This window comes from Protopterus annectens, chromosome 10.part0, assembly GCF_019279795.1.
Source record: "Protopterus annectens isolate FY-2018-M chromosome 10.part0, PAN1.0, whole genome shotgun sequence".
Taxonomy (NCBI): domain Eukaryota; kingdom Metazoa; phylum Chordata; order Ceratodontiformes; family Protopteridae; genus Protopterus; species Protopterus annectens.
The window spans coordinates 1,716,811,992-1,716,826,991 of record NC_056744.1 but is presented as its reverse complement, the minus strand read 5'-3'; the positions used below and the strand labels follow the sequence as shown (position 1 = coordinate 1,716,826,991).

The window sequence follows — 15,000 nt, the reverse complement described above, 5'->3', positions numbered from 1 at the left end:
CTACAGTCTAGGAGGCTCTGTGCTGTTCATGCAACTGATCTGGTTCCTCCTATGAAGCAGGAACAATGCCTTTAATTGGACGCTGAGTGGACATTTACACCCTTAAGCGTCTTTCCAGTGAGCTACCGTGGTAATAGAGAGTCGAGTAAATTTATCTTATCTTTTTTGGAGGGTAGTGGCTAGCTTTGCTTTGGTTGAAACCAACTGGCCATCTTTATTTGCTTACTTCAAAGTCTGGCATTGGGGCTAGTGTTCATTTGTATGATGTAACTTGGAATATTTACTCTTATTATATGATGGCAGGCAGCCAGATTTGGGGAGAGTCTAGCTGTGGTATGGATTAAAGCAGCTTGTCCTCTCTATTTCCTAGCCTGGTGTTAAGGACTAATGCATATTGGTGTATAATAAGTTGGAATGTTTACCATCTGGCCAGTTTGTGTGAAAAAAAATGTGAAACTCTCCCTGATTTTGCCGAATGCTCTTGTCTGCCTAATGTTTTTGGTTTGCAACTTAAACTCTTTTTTGTTTACCTAGCTTACAGTTTGGCTTTACAGGAGTAGTGTGCATTTGTATGACATAAGCTGGGACATGTTAGACATAGCCCCTCGCTGACCCTCTTCAAGTGGAATCTGGACGTGTGGATGGGAAATTGCAAATTCACCCCTGGGATCTCTTCTGTGTCCCTGCTAGACAGAGGCACAGTAAACTAATCTTAAAAGAGTACCTTCTGTGACCTACTTTACAGAGGCACAGTAGGCTAATCTAATAGGGAGGCGGAAGCCAAATACACTCTGGCTAGGCTTATAAATGCCCTAGGGCAGATAGCCTAGTATCTACCTATGAACCTATATGTACCTGAATCTCATTGGCCTGTGTAACCCATTTTGTATTACATATGCACATATCTTAGATCGGTAAAACAAAGGAAACTGTTGTGCACCAGCAGTCTCTTCCCAGGTCGTGCCAGTGCAGGAGTCATTGTGTGTTACAAACTTGTTTGACACCAGCCATCCAAATAATCCATTCCATGGATAATAGCTCTTCTCCAGCTCTGTAGGATCACATAAGCTCTTTTGCTTCCAGTATCTGTAATCCACTCACTCAAGCTATTGAGTATCACAGATCTCTTCATCAGCCATATAGATCTATTTGATCCATTCTTTGTCAAATTAGATTTATGTACCAGTTTCCACATTGTAAAATAAGATTGGTATTCAGTGCACCATCAGGTCTTTTCTTTGAAAACATAGTCTATACACCATCAAAGATGATTGCTGTTTCCTTCTACTGCATTGATCTGGGCCATGACTCGGTCACTATAGTTTCTACCAGCCTTTCTTCAGTTATCGGTCTTCATGGTGGGAATAATCCCACTGTATGCCTTGGAGCTAGTGACTTTCTCTTCTTCATATGTGTACTGGTAAGCACTATTCTCATCAGGTGCATGTAGTCTCCCTAAACACAGATTACTTTGAGAGAGAACCAGAATGAGTCAAGGACTTGGCTTTTTTCAAGTTTTCTTCCTCCTATCTTATGTTATAACATAACTGAATATACAACCATAACTCCTGCTGTATACTAGGGTGCACTTTTGCCCTGGGGATTTGTGTACACCCCCCCCCAACATAGCTTCCCATGTCTGTCATACTGGTGAGTTCAGTCTTGGCTCTTAGTCAGCAGTGTTGTAGGCAGTTGTCCAGCCTTTGTGCTAGCAGGCTTATCTTCACTCATCTTTTTATGTAAAGATGTATGGATTCAACTGATACTGTAATGGACAGCCATTCAGCTTAACCATTTCTGTCCTTCTTGTTTTCTAGGAACATGCTTGCAGTGTGGAACAGTTCATTACACAAAAGTTTGCAAAACTCCACCAGTTTCTAAATGGCAAAGAACAAAAATTAATTCAGCAGCTTAAAAATGAGGAAGCAAAAATACTGAATGAGATGAAAGAGAATATTGAATGCATTAAAATGAATATGGACACTCATGTGGCTGGATCTGATGTCAACCTGGAGTGCAAGGATGAAGAACTGGAGATTGAAGCAAACTCTGAAAACAGTAACTCTGCTGTGGTAACACAGGAGGCAGAATCTGATGATACTCTGGAGCTACGAAAAGGGGAAAGCACTGGCTTGTTAACAGTAAGCATGCTTTGCTTTTCTGTCTTTTAGCTTTTTGCATGACCTGCGGGAAATATTGAGGTTGCAGTCTGGAATGGGTCCACCACTGAGATAGGACAGATAGTGGTCTAAGTGATGTAAGACAATGTGCTTAATTTTGAATTACTCTGTCTTTTTTAATCACTTTGAAAACTGCTTGCTTAGGTGAACCTGCCTGTGTTTAACATACACAAATTCTAATGGATGATTCAAAATAGTACATTAGAACAGTTACACAAAAGTAATGTTTTTGTTTCTTGTTGTAGAAGTGTATTTATTGAGCATTTACTACCTAATGAAGAACACTAGGAGATAATTCACACAACAAACAAATTGTAATATGATTCAGCAAAAGTGAAAACACAAATAATTTCAAAGCAGACAAAATGTGAGTGCCATCAGAAGTGTAAAGTTCTGCAAGCCTCTTTCATGGGAGGCAGTGATCCCCGTCTTCCCTGAAACATAATAAAACAGTTCTTAGCTTCATTATGAATGTTATATCAAAATACATACATGGAAGAGTAGAACACAGAGCTCCGATGCCCTGTTTTCGTTTTTGTATACCATATTACTTCACATGGAAGTGCTTCTGAAGTCTGATACTGAGCTTCCAAGGTTGATAAAACCAGTTTCATAACAATTTAGTTCAGGAGATCACAATACTTATTATTTTTATTATGTGTGCATGTACAGCTGAAATGGGGGTGAAGAAATGACTCGGCTCTAAACTTAACAAGTGAACATGCAAAACACCCAGGCAGAGGAAAAACTGCACCTTCAAGTATCAGCTGCTATAAAACAAAGTCCAGATTATTAAAATGGTAAGCGCTTTCACAATAAATCAATACTGCTTCATCACATCAGACCAAGGGAGCAAGACTTCATACACATTTTAAAATAGTAATTTAAAAATCTAACAGCCAATCATTTCACAGAGAATTCTCACTGGATAATTGGCAATTTAAAATTTAAAACTACAGATGCATAAAAATCTATACCTGTGTACTTTCATCAAAAATGTATGCATTCCTTGAAAAGATATATGTAAATTCCTCCTGAATATATGCACATATTAAAGTATAAAGCAATAAATAAAAACGTATACCATAGATCATAAATGAATTAAAAAAAAAATGTGTGTATATATATATATATATATATATATATATATATATATATATATATATATATAAAAACATATACATAACTATATATATAACCACATATATAACTATAACTATGAATAATAGACATTAGCATTTCTTATATTTATGCTTATTTACCCTTCTAGATTTCAAGACAGGTATAAGGGGAACACTGTCATTCAAACCATGACCCCTGTGAGAACCAAGTCTCAAGATCCACTGGAGTTCCATGTCTCCGTGATGTTAACTAATTCACCTTGTCTAACATTTTCTGTATTAACATGTAAAGCCTGAAACAAAAATGTATGTTGTGCCCCTTCCTTCAGTGTATGCTTAGCTAGGGCACTGTGTTCTAGTCCTTTCGTAGTACAATAAACATGATCTCTGATGCGCTCTCTAAGACGACGATTTGTCTTCCCTATGTTTGTTTGTTTGTGTTTTTCAGCTTTTCCCGGTGGCATTCTTTTTCTTGCCCTTTTTACCTGACTGTAACACAAATACTTCAGCTCCGTCTTCAGCAGTGAAGACTTGCGCCTTCTTTTTCTTTTTACTATTAAAATGTCTTTCAGCATGTCTAGCATATTCGAGTAAGGCTTGTAGCCTCCCTGTTCGATGATCTATTATATGCTTCGTAATGAAGCTACTAATAGGTGCAATGCAACCTTTCAACAATGCATTTTTTAATTGTTGTTCATATGGGGAATTATGTGTTTGGTTCTCAGGAACCGACATACTGCTATGATTATTAAAGCATTCTAATAATCTAGCATAATATCCAAATATTGTCTCATTTTCCTGTTGTATGCATTGATTAATGCAAGTCCAGTCTGCTCTAGGTTTCCATTTCTCAGAGATTCTGTCTGTCAGATCTTTCACTCTGTTGTGTAACTCTGCGTCACTATGTGGGAGTGGCCTAAGTTCTGCATTACGAGGATTCCAGGTGCCACAAATCATGTGCCAATCTGGACCTATAATTTGTCTTACTACTTTTTCTACTTTTTCCCCATTTAAGTGGTAACTTAACCTCATGCCTTGTAAATCTTCTAAAAATTTCGCAAAATTAACTTTCGGATGGGGAATTCCCTCAGTAGCCTTCCGGATGCCTTCTGGTGTCCATGGTCTATATACTAGGAGTGTAGGATTTTGCCCTTCTTGTCCTGCCTGAGGATTTGGAACTTCTATAAATGGGCATATTTCTTCCTCACTCTCATCCTGTAGATTCCTCTCTATCTGGTATGATTCTGTGTCCCTATGTGTTTTACGCGTTCGAGACCTAGTCTCACTAGTATCCCTAACAAATGGTTGTGGTCTTACTGAAACTTCAGGATAACGTGGAGGTGGACCAGCCTGTCCACTCGCTTCATATCCTGAAAAGGGTAAGGGAGGGGGCAAGGGAGGAGGAGGAGCTGTAGCTATTACCAAGTTATTATCCTCTTTGTCTAAAAATGTTTTTGAATTTCTAAGCTTCTGTTTTTCTACGATTTGCTTCCTCAATCCACCTGTGTGCTTGAGGTATGCCTAGTTGGTGCTGCTTTTTTGCCTGACCTCCTGCATCAGATTTAAGCAGCTTAAGGAGTTTAACTAGTGAAAGTTTATCTAGTTTACCATCAAATTCATATTTGTTAACCCATCTTGTATAATACCTAACATATCAGCATGCTGTAATTGCATGTATTTTGCCTCTTTGGTTAGGGGCGGATCTTGCAAGGTTTTAGTGCACTGATTACCCATGTCAAAGAAAATGTTACGTAACCCTTTTTTATCACGTGATGTCAATTTCTTAGTTCCTGTTTACAGTTTATCTAGAATAACTGTCTACCTTATTCTGTTACCTTGATCTATGACAAAATGTACAGTACTTCTGTTTGTCCCTGATCTGCAAAACAAATCTTGACAATAACATACTGAAACCTAGTCCCTGATCTAAAACAGAAAAAAAGGCAAATTCTTCCTATCTGAGCCTCCTGGTGTTGAAAGTGTTCAAATTCCTCTCTTCGGCCAGAGATCAGAAAGGGGACAGCCTCTTTACACACAACAATTCAATTGGAGGTCTTTTCACTCAAGAAGAACCATTTTGGCAACTTCTCCTGCGCAGATTTATTATCACCCATACACTCTGACCTGTAGCTTACCAAGGGAATTCCGTCTCGAAAGGACCAAACTGTCAAATAAATTATTAAAGAATCAGACTGTAAAATCATTAGGCTTTTTAAAATGACAGTCAACAACACAGGAGGTTCAGATGCAAAAGTTTACTAGTGTACACCAGGAGGCAAAAGACCATACAATACAAGTATAGAATTTTGTCTAACATAAGGTGGGAAATACTGGATGTTTTATACAGTCTGCATTCAAGTTATTCCCACCTTATTGACGTGGTTAGTCACAAGGCATCTACATCACTTTTACTAACAGTATTCTATTCATTTAATAATGCTGATGTAATGCATTTAAAAAAATTTCCTTTAACTACAATACGGCCTTGCTATCCATCTGGTCAGTTATAATGTCTTTCTGTAAGTCTACTTCTCTTATCAGTACAACACAATAGCAGATTCAGTTTTTAATTCATTCTCTTACACAGCTGCGTTCTAATCTTGCAAGGCTGAATTCTGAAACTACAGGAAGGAAAAGATTTTATTATCCAAGGACTCGGGAAGGGAACGGAAGATTTATATGTTCAATCTCCTGACCCAGCAGATAATCCCTTATGAAAAACATCACATTGAGCTTTCTGAGCTAACAGCTGCCAGGGTCAGGGGTCAAAGCACACTGCAGTTTCAGAAGTTACTTGCATTTACACATGAATTTTATCCCTTCTGTTATATGATTAATAGAATAAAAATGCATTATTAACTACTTTGCTTTTAAACTAGCATTTCACATATATTTAAATACATATTTTTCTAACAAAAAACATCTGGTATAAGGGACTAGGAGTAAAATAATTTAGTAAAACAAGGTAAGCAGTTGCTTCACTGAAAGTAGCCGTAACATTATAAGTCATTATAACCAGACTTTTTAGGAAGAATTAAATTGCTTATTGCAAAATTAACATGTCATAATATTGATATTGCAATGCCCCCTTTGTATTTAAATAATGAATGACACAGTGGAACAGTGGATGGTGTTGTCACCTCACAGCAAGAGGTTTCCTGAATGCTCTTACAAAAGTGGAGATTAAAACTTTTTATGCTAATTCAGTTGGTGTTCTTCTGTGTTGTGTAATGGATTTTTTTATTTTTGAGTTGAGTTATTGTTCACTTAGCCTTGGTGGTGAATTGGTTTTTAGTACCTTGGAGATTATTTGCTGCTGTAGACTCTCTGATCCTTTGATATTAAGTGGCTGGAGAGTCAGTCATTAGTCACTGAACTTTCAAGAAACCCAATGCCTAACACTCATATTCAGCTAATCTGAAGGTGTTTCTGTTTAGGTATTGGTAACCTGCACCACCCCAGCTGGTCAGTTTGCAGGTGTTTTTTGTTTACAGCAACTGGTTAACTTTGGATGACATCTTCCCCTATTGTTCCTTCTTTCATCAGGGCTGCAACATCTTGAGGTACTCTAGATGTGCCTCTTTGCCAGGCAGGTTCTTTCTTGTGGTAGTGAAGACCCCTTGACCATTGCTTTGTACTGTGAATGTCCTCATAATCAGGGGTGGAGGAGCAGAGAGGCTGAAGCTGTAATTCCTCTCTATAAATCCTACCCCCTCCTTCACATGCTAGATTGTTGTCTCTTAAATGGACCAGTAAATGCATGCTGAGGGAACCACCCTTCCATAACTGGTGGAGTGCCCCTCTTTAGCTCTCCTGTCTACTGTAACCCTGGCTTCCATCACCATTGGAACTTGTATGTCATCTCTGTGCTTCCAGCCTGCCTCCATACCTTCATCTCCTGAAACAGACTAACATGCAATGTCTCACTGTTCCCATTGCACCAGTTTCAGCATTTGCTTGAGTCATTATCTGAACTTGGGTCTTTTAGTGCATAGTCAGGGTTTTGTCCCACTGTGCCAGTAGAGCTGGTGTTTTGCACATCACACTGATGCACCTCAGACACCTGTATGAGTGTGTAAGAACTCGCATACTGGTAGATGAGACAGGCATAAGATTACATTTACAAAGTGTTTGTATATATTGCTACATAGATGTGGAGGCATGTAGCCTTGTGATGCATGTAAGTAGAAACAGGAAGGTGAAATAACTGAGACTCCAAACTAGGGCACAACCTACTCTATAGTCTCCTATAGTCTAAGCTAAAGTATATGCAGTGGGTTAATTCTTTTAATGCTGTTACATGTAATGAAAGCTCAGGTGTTATCAGTTAATTTCTGGATAACAATGTAACAGTCCATTATTTCATTTTACATAATATTTTACACGTGCTGTGCACTTTTCCTCATCACTTGCTTTTATTACATCTGTGCAATGTTCATTTTGTCATTGGTTCACACCTTTACCTTGCATTATTTTCTGGGCCATGCTTCCAGAAGTGAGACCTCCTTTGGCATCTTGTTATTGAGGACATGAGTTTCTGAGACTTCCCTCTTGGTGGTCATCCAACTCCTTCTATCCTGGGAGTTCTACTAAGTGAGATTTATTCCACATTTAGACCAAGAACGGTCCGCAGTATTGCAAATAAACAGGTATACCAAAACTATATGAGTTTTTTTAAATACTCCTCTATTAGACACACTTTTCACAAATTATGTGAAGTCTTGTTATGGTAAGATTTGTATTCTTCAATTCTCTTCTTTGAAACCATATTCTGTGTACCAACAGGATGTGATTAATGGGGCCTTCCTGTGCCATGCTGACCCACATTATGGCCCAGCCACCATGGTCTGTGCCAGATGTTCATCGTGCATACAGCTGCAGTAATCACAGATGGGTTCTCTGCCGTCAGGCGGGTCCTCGGTCGGCCGAATTCCAAAGTCTAGGTCCGGCATCGGTTGTCGTCGCTCTCTTTCCTGACGTCAGTGCGACAGGGGTATATAAGACACAGCCGACGTCATATTCTTCAGTCTTTTTTGCCACCGGTGCCCGAAGCAGAAGCAGTTCGCAAGTGCCGGTCGGCCAGCTCCTGAATTTACGAAAAATTGGAAACCGAAGTCTTCATTAAAGCTAAGTACCCCGTTGGGGAAACTTTTCTTGCCTCAGACCGATGTCAGAAAAAGTTAACAATTGTATTTCTTGTGGGAAGCAAATACCGCATAAAGATTTCCATTCCCTCTGCATACCTTGTTTAGGCCCAGACCACGACATCTCGGGCTGTCACTTTTGCGCTACTTTCAATAAACGCACTATTAAGCGTTGGGCGGAGTTCGCCCAACACTTTTTTGGTAAAGCCTTTGATTATAAAATGTCATTGGAGACTCTGACTACCGTTTTGTCCAAAAAACGCAAGGACAAGGACGGACACGCGAGGTCCGCGGTCCCCACCGACACCATGCCAAAACCGGCTACACGTGTTCAGGTTCTCAGCGAGACGCCTATGCAGTCCCTGACTACCGACGACACTTCTTTGGCGGTGTCTTCTGTAACCGAGACCGCAGGTACCTCGGCCCAAAGCCAGACTACAACCACCGAAGCCACTGTGAGCGTTGAGCCTCCTAATGTGGACATGTCCACTTCCACCCATGGTGTCTTTAGACCCTCATCTTCCTTTTCTATTAAGGCCTTTACTAAGTCCAAATCAGCCAGGCATCCCAAGAGGCCTGTTGCACAGGGCCCATCTCCAGGGCCCCATGCCTAAAAAGTAGATGCTTAAAATGGCTGAGGATTTAATTACTCTTATCAGGGGTTCCCAACCCCCTCCAGGCAAGAGACCCAGAGTGGAGGAAGATTCTCCCTCTTCTGATCAGGGCTCCATTTATTCAGATCATTCTGATGTAGAGGAACACTCTTACTCCCCTTTTGAAGATTCTGATGCAGAGCAGTCCATTCCTTCTGTATCTCCTCCTGAGGATTTTTCTTTTGGGGAAACCTTGCACACCTTGAGGGAACACTTCCATTGGGAAGGCCAATACTTTTCTGATTCCAAGAAAAGACTTAGGGAATTTCTTTTGTTACCTCAACACAGACCTCTGGCGATACCTCCTGTCTTGGACATACTTGATGATGTTTATTCTGAGGCTTGCCTTAATCCGGATTCCCTGCCTCCTGCCCCAGTCAAGCCTGATAGGTACTACAGAGTTCCTAACTCTCACCAATTTCTTTACAAAAGCCATAATGCTGACCCTGAAACCATTTCTCAAGGCCCCAAGGGAATGAAGGCCTCTATTGCCAAGAATCCACTACCTTCCGAAAGAGAGTCAAGATCCTTAGAAAGGTGGGGGAAAAAGGTATATACCTCGGCCACCCTAGCCATGAGGGCCTTAAATTGTCAGTTTCATATGCTTAAATATCAGCAGTTTCTGTTATCACAATTAAGAAATAAAATGTCTCAACCTGAACAACCAGATTTGAAGGAGTTGCAGGATATGATGCATAGTGCAGAACAAGTGGGTAAACACACCTTACAATGTGGCTATGATGCCCTAGAGGCCTCAAGTAGAGCTGCTGTTACAGGATCAGTCATTCGTGGACATGCATGGCTTAGGGAACAAATCTTGCCTGATCATGTGAAAGCTAAACTACTAGATGCTCCTTTACAAAAGGATGTGCTATTTGGTACTAATGCTGAGGAGATACTACGGAAAATGGAAGAAAAAGCCAAATCTGTGCAGTCTGTCAAAGCTTTTCTACAGGTTCAACCACCACGCTTTAGCAGAAATTGGCTTTCTAAAAACTGGTCCTTTCCAGCCACGGACAAGCCCCAAAGAGGTAGATACAGGTGCTCAAGGGGCAGAGGACAATCACAAGGATCATATAGAGGCAGGCAATGGCAAACTACAGCACCAAGAGGTGGCGAAGACAGTGCACAACAATATAGGAAACAAACCCAATGACTTCCTCCTTTCCATGCCAAGCAAGTCTCAGCTGGCAGCACCCTTGGGAGGAAAGCTGACATTATTTACAAGAAATTGGCATATTGTCACAACAGACAAATGGATCCTGGACGTTATAGACAGAGGCTACAGATTTCATTTTCACACTCTTCCAAAAATGAGAGGCATGCCAAACCTGCCACACAATCAAAGGGCAGAGGCACAACTACAAATTTCAAAGCTCATAGACATGAAAGCTATTCAAGAGGTACCTACTCATGAACAAGGTCAAGGTTTTTATTCCAGGCTATTTCTGGTACCAAGGAAAGGAACCGACTGGAGACCCATTTGGACTTATCCATCCTAAACACATTCTTACTCGTACCAAAATTCAAGATGCTCACATTACAGCAGCTTCTTCCCATGCTGGGCAAGGAGTTTTGGCTGGTAACATTGGACCTCAAGGAGGCATACCTGCATGTCCCAATCTGACAAAGCTGCAGAAGATACCTCAGATTTCTTGCAGGTTCAATCCACTATCAATTCTCTACATTGCCCTTTGGCTTATCTACTGCACCCAGAGTATTCATGAAATGCCTGGCATCAGTAATTGCCTTCTGCAGACTTCAAGGGATACAAATTTACCCTTATTTGGACGACTGCCTGATCCAAGCGGACAGCAAGCACATACTTCTGGATCATCTGGCTTATGCAACACGGCTACTGAATTCTCTGGGATACACAATCAACAAAGAGAAATCCAGGCTAACACCATCTCAGAAAATAACTTTCCTGGGTGCCAACTTGGACACAAACACCCAGATGGCTTATCTTGCGCCAGAAAAACAGGGGCAACTAACTCAGTACTTCAAAATACTAGCAAATTGTACCAGGCTTACTGCAAGGAAAATCCTGCAGGCTCTGGGCTTCATGGCATCTTGCATTCCTTTAATCCCATGTGCAAAGTTGCATATGAGGAAACTTCAATGGTACTTAAAAAAAACCTATGGTCTCAACACAGCCACAGTTTGGAAACAATAATACCAATAATTCCATGTTTGCAAAAGGAATTTCTATGGTGGGCTCAAGCATGTCAAACAAATACAGGTCTCCCATTCTGCAAGCCTCAAGCAAATCAAGTCATCACAACAGACGCCTCAGATTACGCCTGGGGGGCGCACATGACAGACCGGTGCATTCAGGGCAAATGGTCCCAAAAGGAAAAGCACCTTTGCATCAATCAAAAAGAAATGCTAGCAGTGATAAATGCAATTACAGCTTTCAAGGACCTCCTGCATCCAGGACAATTATTGATAAGAACAGACAACACCACAGTAATGTGGTACATAAACAAACAAGGAGGAACACATTCATACCCCCTGTGCAGACTAGCCATGACACTTTGGAACTTGGCTCTGGAATGGCAAATCGAACTTCAAGCACAGTACTTGCCAGGTTTGGAAAACACGCTGGCAGACAATCTAAGCAGAAATATGACAGATCCACACGAATGGAAGTTGCATCCTCAAGTGTTTACAAAGATAATCCAAGCGTGGGGGAGGCCAGACATAGATCTCTTCGCCTCCCACAGGAATCATCAATTAGAAAAGTTTTGTTCAAGGACCTTTCACCCAAATGCCTGGAGAGTGGATGCCCTTTCATTCAGTTGGACAGCATGGACAGTTTACGCTTTCCCACCTCTGCCTCTTCTGCCCAAGGTGCTCTTGAAAGCAAGAGCAGACAGACCAAAGATGATACTGATTGCTCCAGACTGGCCAAGACAACACTGGTACCCACTCCTGAGGAGCCTAACACATACTCCTCACTGGCCTCTACCTCTAATGCCTCTTCTGCTGACTCAGCACAGCTGCAAAACTCTTCACAGTCAGCTGAAAACACTCAATCTCACTGCATGGAAAATTCCTTAATACCACAACAGACCCTGCTCCCCAAAGAGGTGCAGGATGTCATTTTGGAGGCCAGAAGGCCATCTACTAGAAAGGCTTACTCCACAAAATGGAAACGGTTTTGCTCTTGGAATGAGAAAAAAGGCCAGGACCCTAGAAAACTGAATTTGCCTCAGGTACTACAGTATCTAGCTGAGCTGCTGAACAGTGGACTTTCATTTTCCTCCGTGAAAATCCATGCCTCAGCCATTTCTGCAGAATTCAACACTGATCCACTCTTATTCTCTCACCCACTCTTAAGACAGTTCCTCAGAGGGGCTATGAATATAAGACCACCAAGGAAATAACCAGTGCCAGCCTGGGATCTTAATTACATTTTAGAAAATGTAACATTGCCTCCCTTTGAACCAGCTGCCTCAACAGATTTGCAATATTTGTCCTGGAAAACAGCTTTCCTTCTGGCCATTACCTCAGCTCGTAGGGTTTCGGAACTACAAGCCCTCATGGCTGTGCAGCCTTTTCTCATCTTCCATCAGGACAGGGTTTCCCTTCGAACCAACCCATCATTTATGCCTAAAGTGGTATCCAGGGTAGCTTTAAATCAAGCCATACACTTACCTACCTTTTACCCCAATCCTCAAAACAAAGGGGAAAGGCTGCCACACTCCTTAGACATCCATAGACAGCTACGTTATTACTTGGACAGAACAAAGCCTTTCAGGAAATCAGAACAACTTTTTGTATCCTATGCTGTAGGAGCTCAAGGAAAGCCAGTTACCAAACAGACAATTTCAAAATGGATACGCCACTGCATACGGTTTTGTTACTCCTATCATGGAAAATCTGTCCCTACAGGCATCAGATCCCACTCCACCAGGGCCACAGCTACCTCTACAGCCTTCCTCAGAGGAGTTTCTACCAAAGATATTTTGGAGGCAGCCACTTGGAGTTCTGTGCATACCTTCACAAAACACTACCACCTGCCTTTATATTCCAAGACTAGAGCAGGCTTTGCCACTGCTGTGCTGCAGGGCATTCTGGCTGCTCCCAGTTCCACCTAGTGCCTACCACCCTATGCGTAGCTTTGGGATTCTACCCATCTGTGATTACTGCAGCTGTATGTACGATGAACATAGTACAGTTTTGTACCTACCATAAATGTAGATGTTCGAGTGCTAGTACAGCTGCAGTACAGGTTTCCCTCCCTCCTTCCCCTCTTGGTAAAGGACTAGTGGCTAACACCTCCTCATACTACCTAATTTGGGTTATCCTCCTATGGTGTATTTGCTTGCGACTACTGTTTTTTGATTACATTGCATTGCTTTAATATATATATATATATATATATATATATATATATATATATAATTTATGTATTGCCTTCCTTCTGGGGGCACCTGACATCTGGGGCAAGAAAGACTGAAGAATATGGCATTGGCTGTGTCTTATATACCCCTGTCACACTGACGTCAGGAAAGAGAGCGACGACAACCGACGCCGGACCTAGACTTTGGAATTCGGCTGACCGAGGACCCGCCTGACGGCAGAGAACCCATCTGTGATTACTGCAGCTGTATTAGCACTCGAACATCTACATTTATGGTAGGTACAAAACTGTACTTTTCTTTCAGTTGCTGGTCTTCAAGGTGGTACTGTGCCCACTTGGCATCTTGGATCTAATGACCATCTGCTCATAGATGTATGGCCTATTACCCATCAAATGTTCCTGAGATGCAAGATTCTCATCAGGGGCATTTAGCCTCTGTAGTAGAGACTGGTTCTGCAGAGGACAAAACACATCAGATAGTCCAGGATTTGTGTCCTATTTTACACATTTGATTTCTTTTATTTTAGCTTTATGTAACTGAATATACCGCCATCATATGCTTTGATTCCTGCTGTGCATTAGGGTACATCATTGCCCTTTGGGTATTTTGCTTCCACTCCCCACTGATTATAGATTCTTAGGTGGTTATTGCTCTGCTCTTGCCAGTTGTACTGGTGGGTTCCATCTTAGTCCCAGGTCACCAGTGTTACAAATGGATGTCCTGCCTCTGTGCTACTAGGCTGGCCTTCATTCACCCTTTTATGACAAAGATGCATAGATGTAATTGATATTATAATGTACTGCCATTCAACTTGACTCTTTCTATATTTTTGTCTCTCAGGAACATGCCTTCAGTTTGGAACAATGCATTGCACAACAATTTACAAAACTACACCAGTTTCTTCATGACAAGGAGCACCAACTCATTCAGCAGCAACAGAGTAAAAAGGCAGAAATTCTGAAAGAAAGGAAAGAAAATCTTGAATGTTTTAAAATTACTGATATAGCAGGGCATGATGCCAACTTGGATCTCAAGAATGAAGAAGTGGAGACTGTAGCAGAGATGGAAGAAAACTCTGAAGACTTTAAAAGTTATGCTTTTGTAACACGAGAATCTGGTGAAAAAGATTATCTAAGAAAACAGGAAACTACTGGCTTATTAACAGTAAGGATACTTTTTGAGTACATATGGCTGTTGTTTTGGAAGTAAAATATTGAGGCCGCAATTGCCATGAATAATCCACTCACACAAAACATAACATGACTAAATGATATAAAGTAGTATGCTTAATTTTCAGTTACTCTTTTTTTAATCCTATATTGAAAGCGTTGCTTCTGTAAGTGAACATGCCTCTGTTTTAGATACATGGATGACTGACAACAGAACATTAAAACAGTAGCACAACAGAAAATGGAACATTAGAACAGTAGTACGAATGAAAATAGAACTTTAGAACAGTAGCAATTAAAAACAGAACTTTAGAACAGTAGGATGACTGAAAGTAGAACATTAGAACAGTAGCACAAATGAAA

General features: G+C 41.0%; 1 protein-coding gene across 1 annotated transcript in view; it reads left to right on the top strand.

Moving 5' to 3' along the window:
- LOC122814466 (zinc finger protein 845-like) overlaps positions 1-15,000 on the top strand; it is a 158,823-nt gene that overhangs the window by 80,202 nt on the left and 63,621 nt on the right. Inside the window, exons 3-4 of the mRNA XM_044087046.1 lie at positions 1,818-2,141; positions 14,309-14,632. Coding sequence (XP_043942981.1) covers positions 1,818-2,141; positions 14,309-14,632 — 648 coding nt within the window. The remainder of the gene's footprint in view (positions 1-1,817; positions 2,142-14,308; positions 14,633-15,000) is intronic.